General features: G+C 42.5%; 1 protein-coding gene across 2 annotated transcripts; it reads left to right on the top strand.

Annotated features, from left to right (window-relative positions):
• Nucleotides 1–1524: 1524 nt before the first annotated feature.
• SERINC2 (serine incorporator 2) lies at nucleotides 1525–26273 on the top strand. Of its 2 annotated transcripts, none has more exons than XM_081334540.1 (10): nucleotides 1525–1706; nucleotides 7214–7375; nucleotides 9964–10145; nucleotides 12576–12655; nucleotides 13583–13720; nucleotides 15280–15449; nucleotides 16987–17077; nucleotides 18295–18439; nucleotides 19719–19931; nucleotides 25092–26273. In XM_081334540.1, the coding sequence occupies exons 1-10, from the start codon at nucleotides 1668–1670 to the stop codon at nucleotides 25228–25230; spliced, it is 1359 nt and encodes a 452-aa protein (XP_081190666.1). In that variant the 5' UTR covers nucleotides 1525–1667; the 3' UTR covers nucleotides 25231–26273. The 2 variants fall into 2 exon arrangements, with proteins under 2 accessions (XP_081190666.1, XP_081190667.1); XM_081334541.1 differs by lacking the exon at nucleotides 1525–1706 and adding an exon at nucleotides 4824–4899.
• Nucleotides 26274–27020: the final 747 nt, after the last annotated feature.

Here is a 27020-nt window from a genome sequence, read left to right as displayed (position 1 = left end):
TGAAATTGGTTTTGTCATACACAGAGACAAATGGTTTGTAAAATTTTGAAAGCAAGGGGACCCAGCCCAAGGATAGATGGGATAGGAATTCTTTTAAGAATAATTTGCAGTATAAACATTCCTATTGGAAAAAGGATAAAGGTGCTTCTCTCTCTTGTGGCAGGGCAGTTTGTACCTGTTAGCTCCTTCGTTGTCGTGGTTTTCTTTTAGGTTCCTTTAAGTCAGGGTTGACTCCTAGTAATTGCCTGGACTAAAGCCTGCAGTTTCCTTGGCAAGTTTTTTCAGAAGTTGCTTACCATTGCCTTCTTCCTAAGACTGATAGAGGGTGACTGACTTAAGGCCACTCAGCTGTCTTTGTATATAAGGTGGGAATTAGTCTCCTGGTTTCTAGCCTGGTGCCTTCACCGCACACCGAATTGCCTCTCTATGTACAACCAAAGATATATATACTGTACTGAAATAGTCCCACCTTTGGGGTGGTAGAATCTGATGGGCCAAGCCATGACGTAGCATGATGTGTGAACCCGGCCAATTTGCAACATAGCTTTTGAGTAGAGTCAGACCTGTGTTTCTCTTTCCACTTTTATTATTTTTATTACCCATTCATCCTGCTATTTCTCCAGGATAAAATAGCATTCACAGTCCTTTTATTTTGATCTCCAAAAACCAGGGGAAACAGTGCTGGAAGACATCCAGTAACCTCAAATCTCCCCAGGACCTGTGTTCTCATGTGCAGGTATCCTATCCTACGCCACTTGCTCATGCAACGGATAGTCTAGCTTTGAAAAAGCACGACTTTATCCGATGGTGCCAAGGGTGAAAGGGAGGGGGGAAATCCCCAACATGGTGGTGAAGAGCATCAATCCTGGTTATAGCTTAGTCTCTAAACCAAGGGTAGGCAACCTCGGCTCTTTTATGACTCATGGACTTCAACTCCCAGAATTCCTGAGCCAGCTGGCTCAGGAATTCTGGGAGTTGAAGTCCATGAGTCATAAAAGAGCCGAGGTTGCCTACCCCTGGTCTAAACCATAGTTACCAATCACCCATACCCCGCCCCTACAAGGAAGGCGAGTCAAGTGACGTCACGCCTCCCACGTCTCTCGGACTGACAGGGTACACCAGGGGGGGGTGTCTTCAAACTTGGCCCTTTTATGACTTGTGGACTTCAACTCCCAGAATTGAGGAATTGACTGAAGAGTCAGGCACGCTGGCTGAAGAATTCTGGGAGTTGAAGTCCACAAGTCATAAAAGGGCCAAGTTTGAAGAACCCTGGACATTAAAAGCATCCCAAGTAGCCGAATCCCCCCCCCGCCCCCGCCTCCGCCCCCGCCCCCGCCTTCCTTCCTCTCAACCGCTCAAGCTCGTCACGTGACCCCCACTGCCTTAATTAGGCGCCCCGCCCCTGGAAGCCAGGTGTGCCCGGCTCCCGCCCAGTCGCCCCACCCCGCCAGCTGAGTGAGGGGGGGGCGTGGCCAGAGAGTCTGGCAAGCTGCCTCGAAAAGCGAGAGAGGGAGGCGAAGGCAGCCGGAAAGTGCCGAGGGGGTTCGGCAGGTCTCCGTTGGAGCGACGCCTGGCCGCGGAGTTGATTGCTTTCGGGAACTGCGCCGGACCGAGCAGAGAGTTTGCGAGGCGGAGGGGGGGGGGGCTCCGGAGGCGTGGCCGGCGACATGGGAGCCTGCCTGGGGGTCTGCTCTTTGCTGAGCTGCGTGAGTGTCTCATTTCCCGCGTGGGGTGGGTGGGTGGGTGGGGGAGCCTGACTTTTCCCGAGGCTTTTCTCGGGTCAAAACGGCGGCGCGTTGTTTCTCCGACTTGTCGGGTCTTTTTGCTTGCGGACGTCGTGGAGGACTGGCCCGGGGCCGAAAAGAAAGAGAAGGAGGAGTCTGGACCTGAGACGGCGCCATTCTCGCCCCCTTCCTTTCCCCACGTTACTGAGGAACCCGCTTCTCTGGGTCCCGCTCTGATCCTGCCCGGGTTTACTCGAGAGCAGGTGAAAAGTAGTTGACACGCTTGGTTTCCCCCGTCGGAAATTGTTCTTTGGACCCAATATTTCCTATTAACCCCCCCCCACCACCTCTGTTCACGCTCTACTGAGAAAGGTACTTTTTTAACTGTTCAGTAACCCAGAGGAAGAAATTCAACAGGTGTGGCTGTTATACAAGGAGAAGTCCTGTGATCTGAGCGATACTTCCTGGTTACTTCCTTGAGTGTCGGGTAGGGAAATTCAGTCTCCCTCCCGGAGGCTTGTGGATAGCTCCCTAGTTGTTTCTTTTCCTTCTTTTTATCACGGGAAAATGAATGGATGAGAGGCTAGGTTCTCAGACTGGTTTCAACCAGGGTTTGCATAACTGGAGTTTATTGAACGAAGCACAGTTGTAGGTTTACACATCCTGTGCTCAACTCCCAACAAACATTTTGGAACTCGGTGGGTTCTGAAGGTGGTCGGATGGGAAGGAAATCCTTTCCTTTGGCTTTGGTGTAAGAAAAGTTTAAGATTAATATTTCACTTTTCCAGACGGTCTCTCTTGAACCCAAAGATGCCTTGCATGTCCATTTTTCTTGGCCATCTTGCAATGGTTGAGTGTAAAGTTTAATGAGTTTCAGGTAGAAGATGGGCTATTTGCCATGACTATGTTATAAATCCCAAGCAGGCTAAAGATATTCAGCAAATCTTTGAAAAAGTTGGTGCACAATGAAGTTATATAGTAAACTTTTTGGCTCAATAAGAGATTCCTATCAGTATTTTTTTTTGTTAATGCAATGAGATGAGTCACAGACCTTTTGTGTGTTTTACTTCCCTAAAATTGGGACCAACAGACACAAGAAAGCTGCCACTTTTCTCTGATCCCTCCCCCCATGTATGGTACAATATTTTTTTCCTTTTTAAAGCCCTGATAATTGATGCCTGGGAAATGAAGTTTATGTCAACAATGTTGCTGGGACATTTTTTCCCCCCAGGATGTTGTGTGTGCCCTGGAAGCCATAACAAAGTGGAATTAGGAAAATGGGTGTGAGGCAAACACCATGTTATAAGGAGGTGGCTGGTCACACATAGGGTATGACTTCATAGAAAGTCATCTGGGAGTGAACCAAATTGAAGTCAGTGGGATGGACTTCTGAATAAATGTGCTGTTGGCATTAAACTTTAAAAAGATTTAACTGGTGGATGTTCCAAGGCTTTCAGGAGAAGCCCTTTTAAAAAAAAACAGCTGTTGCCAAGAATCTGACTATTAAAACTTAGTGAGATAGAATCTTTGAGTGGCATGATGTTTTTATCGTTGTGTGAGATGATATTGGTGATTGGTGATTGGTTATTATTACAGTGGTAGTTTAAATTGCTTATTAACAACATTCATATTTGTAGATTCAGACCTTAGCTGGTTAAAACACATTGATCTGATGTCAGTCTAGTTTTTAGATTAATACACTGCACTTTTTTTAAAAAAAATAAGAGCAGATAGTTTACGGTATATCATGCTTGTTCTTCAAAATCTTTTCTAAACAAGATAGAGTTGCTTGGAAAGCTTCAGTAGTTGAGAGAGGAATCTTTTCTTGAATCCTGTTGGAACTGAAGAAATTCAAACTTTTCATTCTATCAATCCAGAATGAAGCAGTAACTCTCAATGAGGGAACTATTTTATGTCCTCATACTAAAATCAAGGAAGGGTAAAGGCTTTGTGAAAAGTTCTTAGGAATTATTATTTTTTTTTGGTGCCTTTGAAACAATGTTGACTCCTGGCAACTGCCTGGATAAAAACCCTCCAGTTTTCTTGGCAAGTTTTCAACAGTAGTTTGCCATTGTCTCTCCTCCCTAGGGCTGAGAGAAAGGCTAGACCAAGATGGACGTTGTGCCTAAAGCAGGACTATAATTCACGGTCTCCTGGTTTCTAGCCTTAACCACTACACCAAACTGGCTCAGAATATGGGTTAGCACTGGAGAATTCAGAGACAGAAATGTACCCGATGATTTGAAAGTCTGGTGCATTGCATAAAAGTTGTGTAATGCAGCAGCAGTTAGGAAATGTAGGAAACTGTAAAGTTTTTATAAATGGCAACTGTTGTATGTTTTCCTGGATTAAGAAATACACTAAATTATGAATAAGACATTTGCATTGAAAGAGTTTGTAAAAGGAAAGGCAAGATAAGGATATTGTTGCATGAGTATTACTATTTTGTGGACCTGCTGTATGGAAACTTTAGGAAAGGAAACACATTGTTCCTAACTCTTGGAACACAGAGACAAAAATAAATTGCTGTTAAGTAGCAATGAAGTGGAATGCCACAACTTGGAGAACTTTTGAGAGTCAACTAATTTAAGTATTTTTATCTATACTATAGAACTTAACCAGCTCTAGACAAAAAAAAAACCCAAAACTTTACAGTTTGGAAAAACAAAATTGATATCCAAAAATGCAAAATAAAATATTTAGATTGTTTAAATGGAAGTAGGAAAAAATTGGGGAAAAAGCAAATTAAAAGCATCTGAATTCTGGCTGTTTAGGAATACAACATTGTACAAAAGCCTTGGTCATGTGGGTTTCATGCCTTTTCTCTGCAAGGCAAATGAACCATCTGGATCAGAATGGAAGTAGTAATGACAAGTGTAAAACACGGTAAAAAAGAGCAGAGCACTTTTAAAAAGTGCATCAAATGGAAAGTGAGACAAATAAAACTCCTAAAAGGGGTGAAATATATACATTTTAAAATTTAACTATTTTAAGTTCAACTATTAAATTTTTCTTAATGCTCAATATCTTCACATTTCGTGGCCATGTTCATATGAAAGGTTTATCTGGAATAACTGATCCATAGTTTTTCCAAGGTTACATGGGCCACTGAATCATACAGGATGGGATGATACAACATACTAGAATGAAATCTGGATGGCCGGTATGAAGACATGTAAGAATAGCTTAAAAAGTCTGTGGCTTGTCATTTTTTTTTGCATGAATGGTTTCCTGGCTTTATCTGTGTTATTTGCTATTTATTCTAACTACAGTTTTGTGACCACAGTCCTAGTTTGGATGACACATGAAGCTCATTCACATTTCATCAATTTGCAGCTTTATTATAATTTTTTTTTGCAGACACATGCCATGATGGGAATGCTATGTTGAATTATTCTCACTATTGCATGCAAACTTTTGTTCTTTTTAAAGTCAGTAAGGTAGAATAGTGCTAGCCTGTATCTTTCAGTACTAAAACTCTGGAAAAGTATTCTTTCTCCAGCATGCATATTCTGTCTTTGAACTAGCTGGCTGAGGAATTCTGGGAGTTGAAGTCCACAAAAGGGCCAAGTTTGAAGACTCCTGCTCTAGAGGGCTGTGATATAAATGGTAGTTTAGCCCAACTGATGAGCATGCAGATGGGGAAGATGGGAAGTGAGTTCCCAAGAAATACATCTGGAAGTATGTAGAAAGGAAGTGACAGTTGCAGACTCTTGCTTTGCAAAGCAAACTGTGCAAAGCAATGTAGGTTGCTTTGGTTTTTAGCATAATACACCAAGTCAGGCCAACCATTGTGGGTTATGAACCGTAGGCTGTGCTTAGCATTATTGTGAACCCATTCAGTGGTTTATTCAGTAAGTCATAGTTGTCAGGCATGAATAACCAGTTACACACATGAAAAGTTTAATTTGCAACTTTATTGCTCATGCCTATTTCACAGGATGGTTCATAGACAGATGGTTTGCACCTGGGCCAGACTAGATAAGGTTTAACTGCATTCATGGGGAGTTGGATTTTGCCTTTTTATGTTTATTTAAAGATTCCAGACTAATCCCCCACTTGATGTCTCACCTTGACTTGGCTAGTCTGTCTCCAACATAAGTTAAAGTACAGGTAGTCATCAACTTAGTGACCATTTGTTTGGTAGAATAACTGGCTGAAGAAGAGGGGGCCCTTCTACGGTGAATAAAAAGACATTCCAGCCGGCTTGGGAGAGGAAATGTCTGAGGTCAAACACTTAGGTCTTTATCTGCTGTTCCCCAAGGGAAGATAGGCAGTGTGGTGAGATTCTTGTAATATAGGTGATCAGCAATACATACTTGGGTCTATTCACAGAGGAATTTTGGTGGTTTGAGTTACTTGTGCCTGACAATTCGTTTAATGACTAAAATTACGATGGTATTGGGGGGGAAAAAGGCTTACGTTCAATCTTTGCACTTGTTATCATCACAGCATCCCCTTGGTCACATGATCATAATTTGGGCACTTAACAAATGGCATGTATTTGTGACTATTGCAGAGTCCTGGGTTCACGTGATAATCATTTGTGATCTTCCCAGGGGGCTTCCAACAAGCAAAATCGATGGGCAAATCTGGATTTGCTTAATGACCAAAGAGAAAAAGATTGTAAAATTGGACATGGGATAAAGAATCACATTGCTTAGCAACAGAAGTTCTGATCCTAGCTGTGGTCATAAGCCAAGGGTTACTTGTGTTGCTTAAAGTACTTTGTGAAACAAGTCTACACAGGCTCATAATCTCACGAAGAGCAGATAGGATCAAGATGCATCAAGATGCATCAAGATGAATCATTCAAAGACTATTCCAGAAGCTTTCATAGCTGGACTTTTCCTTTGATTTTCCCCTTACCTCCACGGGGAAATTATCACCAACTGGGAAAGAATAGATTTTTGTTTCTAAGTTACAGACATTTTTATTTACAATAATGTTTATTCCTCACAAGTAGTTTTGGGTGGTTTGTTATCCTAGAAGCAAAAACTGTAACAATAATTCTGTGTGCAGTCCCTTTTCAAAACTATTTTTCATGACCCCCATATCTATTTTTTTAAAATGTGGAACATTTTAAAGTTTATTTTAAAACATTTAAGGAACAAAAAAATGACCATGTAAAAGGAAAAAAAAGTTAAAATGTACATAGTGAAAATGCAAACATCTGGTAAAGAAATTGTACGGTTGTCAAAGTTTAAAATTCATGTTCATTGATTGAACAATGAATTGAATATATGCAGCTATTCAATGTATTTTAAGAAATAATTAAAACCCACAACACAGCTCTAAATATGAATAGGAATATTGATATCACCACTGTTCATCGTAATTCCTAAAATAAATGCAGGTGATTTACACACACACACACACACATATATACACACACACACATATATATATACACACACATACACACACACACACACACACATACATTCTCTTTGCCTTCTCACATGGCTGCTTCTTCTCTCTCTTGACAGGCATCATGTCTCTGCGGTTCAGCTTCTTGTCTGTTGTGTGGCTGTTGTCCCTCGACCAAGAATTCAACTGTAACACGCCTCAGCTTCACCTTGTTCCTCTTCCTGGGGACATTAGTGTCCATCATAATGATAATTCCAGGAGTGGAAGAAAAGCTGCACAAGGTGAGTGGCACACAGTGCAATGCTTCTCCCTTCCCTCTGGGCTTCGAAATGAGGCCAAAAGTGCTTCAGAATTTCAAGTGAGCTGATACTACTGTAAGTAATTTTAGCAGTTAAAGTAATTGTTAGGGGTGTGTGAGATATTTTGACTTTGTAGCAGCTGTTACAAGTTTGAGATGGATTGGTCTAATGTTATTGGAAGGCTCCAACACTCTCTTAATATTCTGGAAACATTTTGAACTCCAGACAACTCCAAAATATTTCCAGAACTCTTCAGGAATGGTGGCTGTATTGGGATACTTCCAGGGCTTAAAATGGAGTATTATGGATTTGAAAGAACTTGGCAAATCACAGATTGTAATACTTTTGTACGATGTCCAATGGTCGTATGCTGTATTTTATTTTGAGAACTCAAGAAGTTTTATTTCCATAGCAGCTGGTTGGTTGGTTGGTTGGTTGGTTTGTCGGATTGAAAGTGAATTGCCAAAATTACCTAGTTAGCAACATGGTTGAATGGAAACTTAGCTCTAGATTTTCCCAAACCCAAGGTGGCACCATAGCTTCTGCATTGCACTGAACATCACTGAAGGCAATCTTAGTTACTTCAATTTGGGATATTGTACTTCCCACCAAATAGGAATTTCTTTGAAAAGTGTTTGGAAACTACAGCTTTAGCCGAGAATGCCAAACCCTATAAGACAGGGGTCTTCAAACTAGGCAACTTTAAAACTTGTGGATTTTAACTCCCAGAATTCCTCAGCCAGCCCTGGCTGGATGAGGAATTCTGGGAGTTGAAGTCCACAAGTCTTAAAGTTGCCAAGTTTGAAGACCTCTGCTATAAGATAATAGAAGCTAAATATAGAGCACACAGTTTCCTTACTGAGATAGCTGCCCTCTCTTCCTATTTATTCTGTCTACTCTTCAAAGAACTGGTGATGACCTTGAACATATGGTAGGTATGGTCTAACTAGGAACTATGGGAAATTCTAAATATCTGGCAGGAACGGAGTGGACCAAGGCTGTCCAAACCTGGTCTATTCTTAAAGTGTCGTCCTCTCTCCTTGCCCTGCTCTGACCACAACAATTCAAGGATGGAGCATTAAGAATTGACCATAATGATTTCTCTCCTCACCCTCATGCATGTACACATATTATTTATTCAACTAATTCATAAAGCTTTCCCCTTATGCCATTAATAAGTATTTTGGGGCTTTAGAAAGCTCCAGGAAATACCCAAACTGCCTCTTGGTCCTTTACCCTTCCGTTTACCTTCTATTTCAGAGGCCTGGTGGCGCAGTGGTTAGAATGCAGTACTGCAGGCTACTTCTGCTGGCTGCCGGCTGCCAGCAGTTCGGCAGTTCGAGTCTCAGTGGCTCAAAGTTGATTCAGCCTTCCATCCTTCTGAGGTCGGTAAAATGAGGACCCAGATTGTTGGGGGCAATAGGCTGGCTCTGTAAACCACTTAGAGAGGGCTGTAAAGCACTGTGAAGCAGTATAGAAGTCTTAGTGCTATTGCTAAGTGCTGTTGCTACCTGCTGTAATGTGCTGAGCTCTAGTCTTAGCTTCACAACAGGCAAGAGTGGAAATTGGCAAAGAAGCCAATTTGTGATCTGTCTGTTTGCTCTTTAAGTGGTTTCTGTAACGTCATCCTTCCACATCTCACATGTGCTGTGTTTTTAAAGAGCTTTATCTGATGCTCTTTTGCCAAATCAGTGGGTGGAGAGTGCTACTCATGCTTGGTTTGGGTTGTATATTTCTCCATCACCCCACGACTTTCCTGGCTGCTCAGATTTCCAGATTGGGGTTGAAAAAGCCCAGGGGAAGCATGTTGTCCTGAATTTGTTGTTTCGAATTGAACAGAAGTATAAGATGCCAGGGGAAGATGGAAAGATTATGGTGTAATTTGGCCGCCTCCACCTCCACCAAAAGCAATAATTTCCCCAAGTTTCAAAGAAACTTGAAAAGGGAGAACATGAGCATCCTGGTGGCCTAGAGGTGAAGACACACGCCTCACATTCAGGAGGTTGAGAGTTCAATCCTAGGCAGCTACAGATGTTTATCAGGGTGCAAAGGGAAAATATAGGCATCAGAAGGGCATCTGGCCAGTAAATTCTCAGCTCCATTAAGTTGCCCTGACTCCATCCCGATAAAAGGGATTACAGGCTCATAAAAAGAAAAAAAATTGAAAGGGGGAGAGGGTGAGGTTACAGAAATCTTAGCAACCGGATTGTTTCTCCTCTTTAGGATTCAGTTTAGCTCATGGATTCATAAGATGGAAACTTTCTCAATCTCTGACCCGTATGAATGGGTAAAAGACTGTCTTCTCTTAATTTGATTAATTCTAATTTTCTCTTCAATCGAGGAATGTGCGGTTGGTTAGAATGTGAATCTCTTTCCAAATATGCCATTGTATTGTCCTTACACAACATGGGGAATGTTACCAACATTATAATATTGTCCTTTGAAAATTATTGTATCAATAGCTTCTTGTTAAATTGAAAAATAATGCTGAGAAACAGGCAGGGAAATAATCAGTAGTTGTTGCATTAAGGATTAGGGTTTTTCTAAAGTTGTCTTTGTCCTTGGACCAGCTTCCTGGTTTCTGCGAAGGAAGCAGTTCGTCTGTGGGCCTCAAGGTTGACTGCAAGGCCTTCCTGGGTCTCAAGTCGGTGTACCGCATGTGTTTTGCCACAGCTTCGTTCTTCTTCTTCTTCGCCCTGCTGATGCTCTGTGTCAGGAGCAGCAAGGATCCCCGAGCTTCAATACAGAATGGGTGAGTCCGTGAGTCCACGTGATGCTATTCAGACTCATGTTTTTATCCTATCCCAAACAGCAGAAACCAGATCAGGGAATCTGGGAGTTAATTCTGGGAGCCTTCCTTTGATTCAACTTGCAGACTTATTTTGTGTGTTTGTATGTCTGTGACTAAAGGCAAACAAAGCCACAGAACCAATATTGATTTTGACTGGTTTAAGACACACACACACAGCCCTCCGCTTTTGCTTCAGTGTTATTTCAAAGCTTTTCTTTCCATATAGCTGTCATCTCAAGACATTAAGCTGAACTTGATAGGATCATTTAACACAGACATGTTTAACCTCAGGATCTACAACATTATTTTCAATTTGCAGCTTCTTTCTTGCATCCTCTCTTCCATAACTTTCTCCACTGATCTGTACCTTCCAAGCTTCTAGAGGTTTTTAAGATCGTCTTTGGCAGAATTCCAGTAAAACAAAAAACAGAGATCTAAGAAATGGATAAAAACGTTGAAACTGGCCTTGCCTGTGCAGACAGTTGGGTCGATGTTTATTGGGTATTGTCAAATTCAATTAAAAACTCTAAGCAGGGTAAAATAAACTGCCCATGAAAAATTACGATAGGATCAATGGATTAATATTTATTTTTAAGATTCCCCCCCGCTTTATTGGAACTCAGGATTGAAAGGTTGATTAAACAGCTTATTTCTCTGTGTGTTTTTTATGTGTTCCAATGACTTGTTGAAATCGAGTTTCTCCCCCTTAGTTGCTATATTTTATAGCACTGCCTGTTGATATAAAGCTTCAGTGGTGAAGCTAGAGTCCAAGGCTTGCAAGAAGGTGATATTAAATGTCTTCATGCCTTCCCTGAAACAGGACCATGCAAGCTTTATAAATAAATCCTCTCTTAAAATAAAGTAACCTTGCTTCATCAGTGACCTGGTTTAGTGGTATGCTAACCCATACTATAAATCAGCTTAGTCTCTGAACCTAGATTGTTTCTTAGCAAGGTCTTTAGTCATGTTTACTTACAGCTCATCTTAAATATAGTCAGGTATGTTATTCAGATCTGAACTACAGGTAGTCCTTGATTTATAATCATTCGTTCAGCGACCGTTTGAAGTTACAGTTAACAACTGTGGCAAGAAAGGTTGTGAAATGGGGCAAACTCCCTTAACTCCTTTCTGGTGCTGCCTTAGCGTCAGAAATGTTGGGCTCAATTGTGATCCTAAGTCGAGGACTATCTGTAATGGATTGTTGTAGGTTAGCTTTAAAAAGGTAAAGGTAAAGGTTCCCCCGCACATGCGTGCTAGTCGTTTCTGACTCTAGGGGCCGGTGCTCATCTCCGTTTCAAAGCCGAAGAGCCAGCGTTTTTCCGAGGACGTCTCCGTGGTCATGTGGCCGGCATGACTAGACGCCAAAGGCGCACGGAACGCTGTTACCTTCCCACCGTAGTGGTCCCTATTTTTCTACTTGCATTTTTACGTGCTTTCGAACTGCTAGGTTGGCAGAAGCTGGGACGAGTAACAGGCGCTCACTCTGCTACGCGGCACTCAGGATTCGACCCGCCAAACTGCCGACCTTCTGATCGACAAGCTCAGCATCCTAACCCACTGAGCTTAACTCGGGCATATGGTCTGAACCTAGAATACAGGTAATCCTCGACTTACGTTCGTTTAGTGACCATTTGAAGTTACAACGGCCCTGAAAAAAGTGACTTATGACCGCTTTTCACACTACCGTTGCAGCATTCTCCGCGGTCACGTGATCAGAATTCAGCCGCTTGGGAAATGACTCACATTTATGACGGTTGCAGCGTCCCGGAGTCATGTGATCCCCTTCTGTGACTTTCTGACAAGCAAAGTCAATGGAGAAGCGAGATTCACTTAACAACCATGCTACTAATTTAACACCTCCAGTGATTCACTTAACAACTGCGGCAAAAAAAGTCATAAAATGGGTCAAAACTCACTTAACAATGTCTCGCTTAGCAACAGAAATTTTGGGGTTAATTGTGGCCGTATGTCGAGGACTACCTGTAATGACTAATTTATCACTGATGATACTGTTAGAATGTCTGCAAAAGGAGAATTGCTTTTGCAGCCATTTATGGCTCTTCCTGGTTTATTTTTTCACACCTGGTGGAATTGAAAGGGCAGCTATAAATTTGCTGAAGAAAAGGTTAATTTTTGCCCACCTAACATGCAATTGCTCCAAATCTAATAAAAACTATTTGGTTTGGGATGTGGATGTTCTTCATTACTGGAAAATGAAAAATAAATCCGGAAGTGTTAGTGAGAGCAAAGGATGCTGAGATTCAGATCAAATCACAAAGCCAGCAATAGTTTTGTGTCATACAGGACGTGATTGCTGACGGGATACCTTAACTGTAGTTGACTTACCTTTTCTAAAACTCTGAGGAGAAATTTTCTTGCTGTCAACTTCAGGTTTTGGTTCTTCAAGCTCCTGATCCTGACTGGAATAACCGTGGGTGCCTTTTATATTCCTGATGGAAGATTCACATCTGGTAAAAAAAAAACAAAAAAAAGCATTTTCACGTATTAAAATGGATCAGTGATGCAAAATTCAGTTCATTATGTATGCAGGCATTGTCTTAATTAAAGGGAGTGTCTCAGGGCTGAATGATGGTGCCTAAGATTAGCTTTGGAGTTTATGAGAGGGGACTAAGTGCCATTACCTGCTTGTATCATTATCATCAGTATTTATATTTATTTTTATTTAATTTGTTAAATGTATTTAATGCCTCTCACCAGGGGGCTGCTCTAGGCAGCTTAACAATAATAATAATAAAAAAGGAAAGGAGTGCAAACAGAACAGAAGAAAAATAATAGAACAATAAAATAACAGCGGCAGAGGAACACCGTGAGAATAATACATCAATTTGACAACCGTAAAGATGGATGGGTGGAGAGCAAGGGAGCAATGCCATCAATCTAGCAGCCACCTCCAATGAGATGGGCGAATTTCGGGGCTAATTCTTGGATAGTCTGCCTACAAAAAAATAAAACCTCTGATAAAGATATTAAGATAAGGCTACGTAGTGGCCCATGCGTTGTGCAGGCCTACTGGATGTCAAATTTGGGAGCAGGCAAAATTAAGGCTGAGAGAAATTATAATTCATTTAAGGCCGACACATTGCTTCCCAACTGTTTTTAAAGCTTACTCATCCTCCAGGCCTCTGGGATATATTTAAACTGCCTCATGGGCTTTGTTGTCTCATTAATGCAGGGTTCCTCAAACTTGGCCACTTTAAGACTTGTGGACTTCAACTCCCAGAATTCCCCAGCCAGCTGGCTGGGGAATTCTGGGAGTTGAAGTCCACAAGTCTTAAAGTGGCCAAGTCTGAGGACCCCTGCATTAATGGATGGTAGCTTGAGAGAAAGTTTGAGGAGTGACTATTTTATGTCTCGTGTGTGCTTTCTCCCCAATGAAGTCTGGTTCTACTTTGGCGTGGTTGGTTCCTTCCTCTTTGTCCTCATCCAGCTCATCCTCTTGATTGATTTTGCTCACTCCTGGAGTCAAATTTGGCTACGCAATGCGGATGAAGGCAACAGCAAATCCTGGTATGCAGGTCTGTACAGAGCACACCTGTCCATTTGGGTTTGAAATTAGATGCTCCAAGTGCGGATGGATGGATGGATGGATGGATGGATGGATGGAAAAAGGATTCGCTTTCCCCATCATGATGCTTCAGATCTGATGGGACTGGTGTTCCTCAAATGCTCAGCCAATACAGGTAGTTCTCAACTTACAACCACAACTGAGCCCAAACTTTCTGCTGCTGAAACATTTGTTAAGTGAGCTCTGCCTCATTTTACGACCTTTCTTGTCACAATTGTTAAGTAAATCACTGCAGTTAATAAATCTAACTGAAGCGAATCTGGCTTCCCCGTTGACTTTGCTTGTCAGAAGGTTACAAAAGGTGATCACATGATCCCGGGACACTGCGACTGTCATAAATATGAGTCAGCTGCCAAGTGTCTGAATTTTGATGACGGGACCATGGGGATGTCGTGGCGGCAGTGTGAAAAATGGTCATAAGTCCCTTTTTTTAGTGCCGTTGTAATGGTCGCTAAACAAACTGCTAGAAGTCGAGGACTACCTGTGTATACAAAAGCCAGATGTGCTTGGAGAAGAGGGGGAACTGGTTCAGCACATGTGGATGGCCAAGTTGGGGGGAGGGGAACAAAAGTGGGCTGGAAAACTGATTTTCAAGCAAAGGATTACAGGTGCTATTGGAATGCATCGTTGGGGGCTACATTTGAGTTGAAAGAGGTACAAGAACAGAATAGAGTGGATGAGGTTAGGAGAAAAACTGAACTCAGTTGGATTTTGCTGCATCCTTAATACATGCCCTTCACGTTATTCCCTTTTGCGTAACTAATTCTATGCAGAGCATGGAGAAAGAATAAGAAATAGTAAGCCAAAGAAATTAAAGGCATGAGATAAGGGGGTGGGACGTAGCTTGAACTGAACTTTTAAATTTGTACATCTCTAAATTGTTGGAGTGAAGGCAATAGAATGCTGGCTAGCAGTGTAATCTGGAGACTAGAGAACCTAGCTTGCATAGAATAGCAGGGTCAAGCTTTGGATAAAACTTAAGTTCATAGGATATTGTTGCATTGGTGTCATTTTGCTCCTAGGGTATCCTGAAAATGAAAGATACTATCCTTACTGTTAGCAGAGAATGCTGCATATGAATCAGATGCATCTAAGACTAGAAGAAATTCTACATCTTTTCCATATTACTAAACAATGTTGTGTAAAAGCACTGATTTAATCTAATGCTATTAATTTGGCTTCTTTCCTTGTATTCAGTCATCTTATCCCTTCTACCTCATTAAATATCAGAGTTCAAAGGCCATTTTTTGTAGGGCCCCTGCTTCCAAGGTTTTAATGGGCTGCATGGCTTTAGTTGTAAACCCTTTGCTAAGCCTGAATTCAGATACATGAACCGTGATGGTGGCATTCACACAGCCCACGAAGCTAAAAGCAAAGAAACAACTAATATGATGGCGTAATCCAGCAATGTTGAGCTAAACCAAGCAAATCTTCAGCATGTTGAATAAATATCTTGTGACGTTCTACATTGCCAAATCTGACGGTCCTTTTCTTCCTCTTCTTCTGTAGCTCTGTTTTTCTTCACCTTTTTGTTCTACGCCGTCTCCATTGCTGCCATTGTGCTACTCTACGTGTATTACACCAAACCGGATGGCTGTACTGAAAGCAAGGTCTTTATCAGCCTCAATCTCATCTTCTGCATTGTGGTGTCTGTGGTCTCTGTACTGCCCAAGGTCCAGGTAGGTTCTTGTGCTCAGAGTGTATTGTGAACTACTGCAGGGGTCTCCACAACCTTGGCAACTTTAAGACTTGTGGACTTCAACTTCCAGAATTCCTCAGCCAGCTTGGCTGGCTTAGGAGTTCTGGGAGTTGAAGTCCACAAGTCTTAAAGTTGCCAGGGTTGGGGACCTCTGAACTATTGTATTTATATCTTTTCCCATCAACTTAATCTTAGGTAGATGGAGGGTAGGCACTTTAAATGTAATGTGTATTATTTATTGTTATTTTAATCATAAGTAATACAGGTAGCCCTTGATTTACAACTGTTCATTTAGTGACCATTAGGTGGCGCTAAAAATGGCCATTTTTTGCACAATCCTTGCCACATTCCCCCTGATCACATGATCAAAATTCAGATGCTTGGCAATTGGCTCGCGTTTATGACAGTTGCAGTGTCCCGGGCTCATGTGATTACCTTTTGTCACCTTCTGGCAAGCAAAGTGAACGGAGAAGCCAGATTCACTTAACAATGGTGTGATTAATTTAACCACTGCAGTGATTTGTGATTAACAATTGTGGCAAGCAAGGTTGTGAAGTGGAGCAAAACTCATTTAACCAATGTTTCACTTAGGAACAGAAATTTTGAGCCCTATTGTGATCGTAAAATGATTGACCAGGTACTGTGAATGAACAACGATGCAGATTAAAATATGGCGTACTAAGTCTGCTATTTCTATACCAACGATAAAGAACGTCATGTTCCTGAATCCCCAATATTTGTGAATTATCCTGGAAGCCCTTTGCGTGGCCATAGGGGAAAAATAGTAAGGGACAATGTGGCACGAAAAGTTGTAAGATGGGGCAAAACTCATTTCACAGATTTCTCACTTATGGTAGTGACATAAATTTTGGGCTCAATTATGGTCGTAAGTTAAGGACTACTTGTACAGGAGATTTAGGCACTGTAAGCTCTATTGTAGTCACCAAGGGCCTTCTGAAAAACAGTTTTGCCAGTCTGTGGAAAAGCCTGAGAGTGGAATGCCATCCTTGCAACAGGGAACAGGCTGTTCCATAGCAAAAGGCATCACTAAGAATGCCTATCATAAGGTTCTTTCCTTGTAAGTAGGGTTAGGGTTAGGATTGCTAGCTGACAGTGACTAGAGCAGACATGTCAAACTTGTGATGTCACGCAACGTATCGGGACAGTTTTGCCATTGCCGGCAATGGGGTGGGCGTGGCTTCTGCATGATGTGTCTGGCCCACCGGCCAGCAGTTTGACACCCCTGGACTAGAGCAATAGTATCTAGAGCAGGGGTCTTCAAACTTGGCCCTTTTATGATTTGTGGACTTCAACATGCTGGCTGAGGAATTCTGGGAGTTGAAGTCCACAAGTGATAAAAGGGCCAAGTTTGAAGACCCCTGATCTAGAGCAATTAATGAATATGATCATGACATCATAGTGCAAAAGGAAGCTCCGTTATTGTGTCTAGTTTGGCTCTGGCTTTGCCCTGAATCTGTTTTTCACTACTTATTAGAAGAGTTTTTGCTTCTCTACAGGATGCTCAGCCTCACTCTGGCCTTCTCCAAGCCTCCATCATTACCCTCTACACCATGTATGTCACCTGGTCAGCATTGGCCAATGTACCAGGTAAACAGTGTTGCTATGCTCTTTTTTGAGGGCTTTGTGTCTTTTTTTTAAAGATGGAACCTGCTTCTGAAATAAAAATATCCACCATGGTACACCATGAAGCCAAGAAAAATTATTCAGTCCCACAAAACATCAGCTTTTGTGCCAGTGGAATGCTTGGACCACAGAGAGCCTTTGGTAGTTGCAGAACCACAACAAAACTAGTGCTTGACCCCTGCTTTGATGTTTCTAGTTAGATCAATGCTTTGAGCCCAGCTATAATGCGCATAATTCTGTTTGGGTTTAATATGTTGTGATTTATTCAATAAACCAAGGCTAAAGACTACAAGGGAAGCCAGGATCTGAATTTATTTTCTCTTCCATTTGCCATTCATCTCTCCATTTGCCCCTCTATTTCATAAATTGGAAGAATCTAAAGGGATCCTTGCTGGAGCAGAGGAGAGATTCATCTGGTCCATCAACCTATTTAGTTTCGTCCTCATTCATGTACCACTGTGTCAAACCAATGGGTTGCAAATTGTAGAGCAGGCATGTCAAACTGCCGGCCCGCAGTCCGGATGCGTCATGCCGAAACTCTGCCCACCCCATTGCCGGCAATGGGGGGAAAGTTGCGATACGTGGCGCAATGTCACGTGACGTCGCAGTTTGACATGCCTGTTGTAGAGTATACCGTAGTTGTTTGGTTTCATCCTCTGCTAAGCTTTGTTTTACAAGCACAATGAGTGGCTTTACTAGCCAAAAACTCCTCAATTTTCTCCATGCAATGTGTTATCCTGTTCATAAAATTAGGACTCTAGAATGTAAGAGCCGGAAAGGAGAGTGACGACTCTGTTGACCAACTTTCTGCCTTTTTCCAATTTTTACGGCATTGACCCTTGGGAGAACCTGTTTTAATTCAATTAATTCCTCTAAAAGACACTCCAGTATTCTTGGGACTTTTAAACAGCTTTCATTGCTTTTTACCAGTTTTCTTTACAAATTCAGGCATAGTGCCCTCTTCTGGGAAAAAAAACCCCGCTTTCTAAACAAAGGGTCATGATTCATGCTGGAGGGAGAAAAAAGGGCTAAGCCTCTTCCTGGTGCTGTAGGTAATAAACCTTTCTACCTCGCTCTGTAGGAGGACCTGAGGAATCAGCAAGCCTAGGAATGTTTGAGGAGCAGGCAGTTGTCGTGCTTGAAATGAAGTGTGCATAGATTTTCTTTCTCTCTTGTCGTAGTCAAACACTGCAATCCAACTCTCTTGACAAGAACTGCAGGAAACAGCACAACAGCTCAGCCCGAGAATGGCCAAGCAACTCAATGGTGGGATGCCCCAAGCATTGTGGGCTTAATCATATTTGTCTTCTGCACTTTCTTCATAAGGTGAGATTCCTGATCCAATGACCTGCATGAATTTAAGCCTTGGTTTGCTCAAGCATAAAAGGGACGCGGTGGCTCAGTGGGTTAGGATGCTGAGCCTGTCGATCAGATGGTCGGCAGTTTGGCGGGTCGAATCCCGAGTGCCGCGTAACAGAGTGAGTGCCTGTTACTCGTCCCAGCTTCTGCCAACCTAGCAGTTCGAAAGCACGTAAAAATGCAAGTAGAAAAATAGGGACCACTCCGGTGGGAAGGTAACAGCGCTCCGTGCGCCTTTGGCGTCTAGTCATCCCGGCCACATGACCACAGAAACGTCCTCGGACAAGCGCTGGCTCTTCGGCTTTGAAACGGAGATGAGCACCGGCCCCTAGAGTCGGAAACGACTAGCACGCACGTGCGGGGGAACCTTTACCTTTACCTTGCTCAAGCATTGGTTTAATAATACAACAAAATTGATTAGGTTTACAGAACACGCTGCTCCATCAAACTGATTTGCAGATCAGCATGTTTGCATCCTAAAACCAAACAAATCGCATTGTGGCTCAGTGTGATAACTGTCGAGAGGCCCAACAATGCTTTGCAGAGCTGTTTTCTGCATGCTGAGTGTCTCTGTTTCAGCTGCAGGACTCCCCCTGCTGGTCGCGAGATTCAAATTGCTCTTTATTTAATAAAATGCTCTTGCTTGATTGAATAGTTGATTCTGATCCACCAGGGCAGGGGTAGGCAGCCTTGGCTCTTTTATGACTCGTGGACTTCAACTCCCAGTATTCCTGAACCAGCCATGCTGAGGGGAAAGGGAGAGGTTTCCAAGCTGAGCCATGCTGGCTCAGGAATTCTAGGAGTTGAAGTCCGTAAGTCATAAAAGGACCAAGTTTGAAGACCCCTGCCCTAGAATCTTCAGAATAGTCTGTTCTCAATTCTGAGAGGCTTTACACATCCTTATTCATGTATGTTTGCTTTCTGGTAAATGGAGGTGTGGTTGACCTTGGCAACAATTTTAAAAGAATTGCCATGATCTATTGTCAAATTACCAAATATCTTCACCAGCCCCAAAGGACTTGTCTCTAAATTGAAATTGGAGGTGATTTCTTCAATTCTTCCATTTGCCCCATAACACTCTCTTGATAAAGCTGGATTTAAAACAGTCCATAAACTTTGAAACAATGGATCCAAAGAGTTTCTCCATTGATAAGTGAGTAATGGTTTGTGAGTATGGAGGTAAGCAAGAGGGGTGGTGATACCGATTGCAGATAAACCTACTAAATCTCATTTGTTTTGATTCTAGCATCCGCTCCTCAGACCATACACAAGTGAACAAGATGATGCTCACAGAAGAAAGTCCAGCTATGCTAGGGGGTGGAAACACCAACCTTGAAGATGGAGTGCATCGGGCCTATGACAACGAAGAGGATGGGGTGTCTTACAACTACACCTTTTTCCATATCTGCCTCTTCCTGGCCTCCCTTTACATTATGATGACACTTACCAACTGGTATAGGTGTGTACAACTGGCCCTACCCTTCTTCCTCTGCTCCAGTTCCATCTGTTTCAAGTAATTTTCAAGTTTAATTTACTTGAGTTGCCTTTAAGGAGCCGGGTGGCTGTCTGATGGCTGTTTGAAAACATCAACTGATCCAGAACTTTATGCGCTGCGATTTAGCCTTTTGAGCATTTATTAGCTAGTGCTCTCTTTGTGGACTTCTAATATGGTTTTGGATACCCAGTGGTGGGTATCCATGTTACTTTCCTGTATGAACTTGTCTGCTTTTAAGGTAAAGATGAACAGATGTTGCCTCCTTGAGATGGTGCTCCTTCCCTTTTCAAGTGCAAACTAAGGTGGAATCTTCCTTCAAGACTGACACTTGGACATTTCCTATAAACAGCAGAATAAGGAGGCAACATCTGTTTGCCTTTACCATAGGGAAGGGGTCCTCAAATGTGCCCACTTTAAGACTTGTGGACTTCAGCTCCCAGAATTCCCCAACCTGGGAGTTGAAGTCCACAAGTCTTAAAATGTCCAAGTTTGAGGACCCCTGCTATAGGGGATGCAGACCAGGTGGCATGGTATATCTTCTCTCTTCCAGCTCCTTGCCTTCCTGCATCTAGAACCTTCTAGAGGCAACCATTTATAGAGTTGGCCCTGATGGAAATCGTTCCCAATAAACAGAATCTTTAGAACCCAAGCTGAATGGGGTTTCTTAAGCTTAGGAAAAGGGTGTATAGAGAAGAATGGTATCAAGAAGATATTAAGCCATAACCTGGTTGAATTGGGCATCATGTGAGGTGCAAACCCTCACAGCATAAATTAGCATTCTGGGTGAATGTACCTGCTATGGCTTACTCAACTGCAATTTTTAAAAAAATTCCCAGCTTCTCAGGATGCTCTATACTTCTTCAGGTTGCTAGTGTTCCTGCTTTACCCTCCTCCCGTTGCCTAGGAAACCAGCATGATTTGTCAGCTTGGCAAAAGTCAAGCTTTGGAAAGAGGAAAAAAAAAACCTTCTCCTCAGATGAACTCAACGTTGGCTGGGTGAGCAGAAGCAGGTGCTGCTCACAAGCTGGCAAGCCGTGCCTAGAATGGAGCACTTTGGATGAGGGACCCAGGGGAGTGGGGTGGAGGGGGAGAATGCAGGGGAGGTGAGACAATGGTTGCAAACAGCATTGCCTCATCCTGAAGACCACTCTCTTCATTGGCGCAGAACTTTTATCTGAGTCCTTTGGTTATTTTTAGTGCATGACTTTCTGTCACGTCCCCAAACCTGCAGCCCTGCCAAGTCGTGCTGCAGTGGGCTGGCGCTAGCCATATATGCCTCAGCAGGATTGATGCGGAGTGTGTGTGTGGGGGGGGATGGAAGATGGTCTAGTCCGTGACACTGCTCTGACCAAGAATCCAGGCTTCCCTGCCAAATTCTTGGCTGCCGCTGCCCTTTCCAAATGAAAACAAAGTAGAAAAGGGCTTGCATGCTAAATTGGGGTTGGGTTCTTGATCTTGCTTTCCCTTGGAGAGGACGTGCGAGGTCAGGCTGAGTGCGTAACTGCAAGAACCAGGCTGAAAAACAAGGAAAGGGTCAGGACAGGACCTAAGGCAGCAAATAATCCCCATTATTCTCCTCCCCCAGGCAGACAGGCTGGCTGGCTTTGCTGCCACACAGATGGGACTGGGAGAGTCCAGTCCTGCCACATAACTGGGGTGTGTGTCAACAAGGCCCTACCGTAGTACAGCTGAGTCTTGGCAGCTTTAAGAAGTGTGGACGTCAATGCCAGAATTTCCCAGCCAGCATGAATTTGAAATCCACACAACTTAAAGCTGCCAAGTTTGATGAACACTGCCCTACAGGTTTTTTGGATGCCCTTCTTTTTACCTCACTAGGTTGATGTTTCTTTGGAAAGAAAGCAGGAGAAAAGTTTTCTAGGAGGTGGTTACTCATTGACAAAGGCTTTGGCTGGTTTCCCACCTTGCCCTAAACTGCGGCATGCTTAACTAAGGCTTACTGAGTCAGTTACAGTCAGCTGGGTTTACACGCCAGACCCTGGTTTACAAGCCCCACAGTGGCTGAGTTCGCAGCAGAAGCTCAATCAGAAGCAAACAAATCATAGTATGGTTTAGTTCAATGCTTCCCAAGCCTAAGTAAATTACCCAAACCTGTATAAAAGACACATGAACCCATTATCCATCAGAAGAAGGATGTTTAAATTTTACTAAAATATACTTGAAAAGTTCCCAAGGCAAAAATTTGAATAATTTCATCAATTATCAATGGTAAAGGAAGGGACTTATAATCAGTTCTTAAGATTTAATAAAAACTTTCTGATATGTGGTTTTGGGTAAGAAAGGAAAAAGTTTGGGAAACAGTAGTTTAACAACAACAACAACAGAGTTGGAAGGGACCTTATAGGTCATCTAGTCCAGCCCTCTGCTCAAGCAGGAGACCCTATACCATTTATGACAAGTGGCTGTCAGTTTCTTCTTGAAAACCTCCAATGATGAAGCACCTACAACTTCTGAAGGCAAGATATTCCACTGGTTGATTGTTCTTATGGTAAATACAGGTAAATATGTAGTCTCTTCTTTAAAATCTCCAGTGATGGAGTGCCCACAATTTCTGGAGGCAAGCTGTTCCACTGGTTAATTGTCCTCACTGTTAGGAAGTTTCTGTTGTGATTGAGCGTAAGCCTGTGGTTTCGGCAGCTGAGTCTGATGATTCTGAAGAGGAGGAGGAGGAGGGGTTTGGAGAGCCTTTGGTGTCAGAGGAAGGTTCTGATGCACTGCAGAACTCTCAGCCAGGCCCCTCCCATCTTGTTCCTCCTCAGACTCAGCTGTGTGAGCATGAGGGATTGGAAGAAGACGATCCACAGCTAACTCTGTTCAGGGACGCTAGGAGCAGGAGGCAATCTAGCAGAGCAGAACAGAGGAAAGCAATGAGGCAACTCGGGAGAAGGCAATGAGAAGCCACGCCTTGGGACTGCTGATAAAAGGGGAATGTGTGGGAGGTGCTGGTTGCTGAAGGCAACCGTTTGAAGATCATCTGCTAGAGTCCTGGTCTGTTATTCTTGTTTAACTCTTGTTTAACCTTTTGGTTTAAGTCTTGTTTGAACTTTTTGTTTAACTTTTGTTTGAACTCTTTGTAAATAAATTTGGTTGGGTTTTTCCCAGCCTGTTGATTACAAAAAGGTCTTGTCCCTGACATTCAAATAGGGCCGGTCGTAGGCTGGAACAGAACAGTTTCTCCTTAATTCCAGGTTGCTTCTCTCTTTGATCAGTTTCCAGCCATTGTTTCTTGTCCTTCCCTCTGGTGCTCTGGTGAACAACCTGGGCCCCTCTGCCTTGTGGCAGCCCCTCAGATACTAGAAGACTGCTATCATATCTCCCCTATTTCTTCTTTTCTTTAGACTAGCCAAATCCAAGTCCCTTAGCCGTTCTTCGTATGTTTTAGTCCCCAGGCCTTTGATCATCTTCGTTGCTCTTCTCTGATTTTTTTTTCCAAACTCTCAACATCTTTTTTGTGATATGGTGACCAAAACTATCAGGAGATCTTGTCCAGAAAAGTTGGTGTTCTACCTCCAAGCAACAGTTCTTCTCTTGCACTCGTGTCCCCTTTGTTGGACTTTCACGAGGCCTTTGAGGACACAGGCTGTGTTCCATTAGTTGGAGTTGCCTGGATGTTTGATTTGGAGGTGTGTAACAATTCCAGGCCTCACCGTTTCCCTTGAATGGTCTTTTCTTTCTCTTCTAACAGAGCTAGAAGCCAGACTCATTTGGACTGACATGCTCAGGGATTTTGAAATTATTTTTAGGATGAATAAATGCCGAATGCGTCAAGCTTATATGGATCTCTCCTAATGGGGTGAAATGGGATGTACAGGTAATCCCGGGAAGAAGGTCCGACTTACAGGCAACCCACACTTAGGGATCCCGAAGCCTCACAGTGTTTTCATGAATTGTCAAAAAGAGACTGTATATTAAAAACATGTGGCTTCAGCAGTTCATAAAAACATGATGCGGCTTCTGCAGTTCGTCAGCTTGAGGAAGGAATCACCGCTCACCTGCTTTAGTAATAGACAACCTATCCATAAGCATGAGTTCCAACTTCACATACATTCAAGATAAAAACAGCTAGGAGTAGAATTTGTTTTTAACCTTGGGAGTGCCTGTATTAAAGCAGGGGTGTGTGGGGGGGGGGAGGGCAAGCAATGGGTGGGAGGGGATTGTAAAATATCTGCTGGATTTGACTAGGCTTTTTTGGTAAGTTTCTCTTAAATAATATCTAGCTGCCTTAAGATGATCTCCCCCCGCAAAAAAACCCCACAACCCAACCCAAAAAGGAATTAGAATTGGCCCTATTTGGGTTTGAGATGCAGCAGCACCCGATTATCTCAAGCCTGTTTTCAATGGCAGTTATGCAATTGCTACTGTGAAGGCCCAGTTTAATAAATCAGCAAACCGAAAAGAGCATTCTGCTGAATATACTTGGTAGTATGTAACTTTTGACTAATGAAATGGGATTAAAACTGGTACGGTCTCAGTCTAGCGCATTGTTTTTCAAGCTTTAAGATACGTGGACTTCCAAACAACTAAAGTTGCTAAGGTTGAGAAACACTGGTCTAGTGTGACTGAAAAATAGAATTTCAGTGGATTGATTTGTTGTACTGTATTTGGAATGGTGAAATTTCAAAAGTTTCTAAACTGGTGTTTCTCAAACTTGGCAACTTGATGCTGGCAGGGGAATCCCGGAAGTTGAAGTCCACATGTCTCCAAGTTACCAAATGAGAAGCGCTATTCTAAATGGTATTCCGTTTAATTTGTGTTAGTGAAAACATTAGAGAATGATGTAGAAGGTCTGAGCTGAACATGAAGGTTACAGCTGATGCGTGTCTTGTCTCCTTTACAAGTTTCCATTGCATTTGGTTGGCCTGAAAATCTGATTAGCAATACTGCATCAACTCTGTATTGCAGTTGCTATCAAGCTGCGTACAGATGCTGAAACAAATAGGTGTACAAGCTGGAACAAATCTGTGTACAGATACTGGAACAAATAAGTTTAAAGACTGGAAGAGCCATGAGGAACATCTACAATTGAGAGAAGTTTGGATATGGTGGGGAGGAATATTTCTGAATCTCTTAAACTGAACGTTTGATGTTCATCTATCTTTTCTCCAGACCTGATCAAAGCCGCCAAGAACTGATCAGCCCATGGACTGCCGTCTGGGTGAAGATTTCATCCAGCTGGGTTGGGCTTCTCCTGTATCTTTGGACTTTGATCGCCCCACTTGCACTTCCAGACCGTGACTTCAGCTGAAACCTTTCAAGAGTGCCAACTGCCGAAGGGAGAGTTACACAGTGCCGTGAAAATAAGCAAGCAAAATCTTAACTTCTGGTTTGAACGTTAGCTGTGAGCCCTCCTGCCTACGAAGGCAGAAATGAACAACTCTCCTCTTTCCTCTGTCTTACATTCAGACAAACCTACCACTTTTTTGTGCCTTTACTTCTTAAAAATTTCTTTAAAAATCCGCTTATGCTGGTTTAATCCACTTGCATGTGCAAGTCTTGACACACATTTGTGGTGAAGGATGTGTGCACAACTTCCCCCCCCTTTATGCTAATGGCCTTCCAAATATGTTGTAAAATAGCTGAGTAATTTACATGGTGCTGCTCACCTTTTAAAAAAAAAGATATTTGGCATAGGAATAACTATGTGTTTCTTTTTAATTTGTGGTTTAAAGGAATTTTTCACCACTTTGCCTTGTTACATGGAGCCTTTTAAATAGACTCTCGGTTCTTTTTGATATGGAACTTGATGGTAATTCCAATAAAAATCCTTGTATTAAGTAGATGAATGTTGAGCATAGAAACAATCTTAACAGTGCCTGGGTTAGCTTGGTTTAGGGAAGCCTTCTGAAAGCCTTGATTTTAACATAGCATCCTGTACCAACCCAGTCAATTATGGTTTACTTAGTAAGCCATGATTAGATCATGGTGTAGCACATTCTAGGAAAAGTGTCTCATTCTGGCATTTAGAGACATGAAATAAATGATTGTGGCTAGTGGGAAGGCATTCCATAAATTATAGGATTGATTGAATGCACTAGAAAAATCACATCAATAACCTGAAAAGTCACATCAAAATCTAGAATAGTTTGGGTTATGTCTCTCTTTGCCAGACCCCAACTGTGATTGATCAGAGTGACAAAGAAATGTTGTCATTTTCCGGCTAACAACTTTTATTCAAAATTTTCTGACCAACAAATTTTATGCACAGTTTTCCAACTAACAAATTTTATTAAGAGGCATCAGCTTTTGTGAACTGCAGCTTGTTATCTTTGAATAAAATGCGTACATTGGAAAAGATGCTACCGGTTCCTTCTGAATTTTGCTAGTCTGGGATGGTACACAGAGTTAAGCTTCGAAGGAAAAACGAAACCTCATCTTTTCCTTCTCAAGAAAACTGAGGATACAGAAGTAGCAAAATGGAAATAGACAATGAGAGCATTTGCAGCCTTCTAATAAGGATCATGATAATTAAATTGAGCTTAATCCCACCATGGATGGATTCATAGATTGTGCTAAAGACACAACAAGCCACAATTTGGCAGTGCATTGTCTTGAGTCAGCCAGTGAAAGATCTCTCATCCCAGCAGCATCATGTCTGGGTCATAAAAACCAAAGTGATAACTCTCAACCATGAGTTCAAAGGGCCCATCTCTTTTTTGTGTAAAAGAGGGCTTTGATAGAATGAAGGACCACTATTTTGAAAGTTTGACCTCCCTTGCAGATGTCCTCCTGCACTTTTAATGCTGCTTAAAGTGATGTACGCCAGTGGATAAGCAAACTCGGCATACATAGAGCATGAATTCCATGAGTAAGCAGCGTTTCAGTAGATCCCTTTGTTAGCGTGCTTGTCCTCAATCTACTACCAGTTGGTTTCTTTGAGGACTCCAAATTCTGTAGATCAGAGGTCCCCAACCTTTTGGGCACCAGGGACCAGTTACATGGAGAGAGGTTTTTCCATGGACCGGAGGGGGCATGGTTTCGTGTATTGCCTGCATCCTGCAAATGGGGCTTTGCTTGTTTGTGCGGACCTGTTGCTGG

Source organism: Vipera berus (assembly GCF_964194415.1).
Source record: "Vipera berus genome assembly, chromosome: 9".
Taxonomy (NCBI): domain Eukaryota; kingdom Metazoa; phylum Chordata; class Lepidosauria; order Squamata; family Viperidae; genus Vipera; species Vipera berus.
The sequence above is the reverse complement of the archived record's forward strand: the minus strand, read 5'-3'. Positions and strand labels throughout refer to the sequence as shown.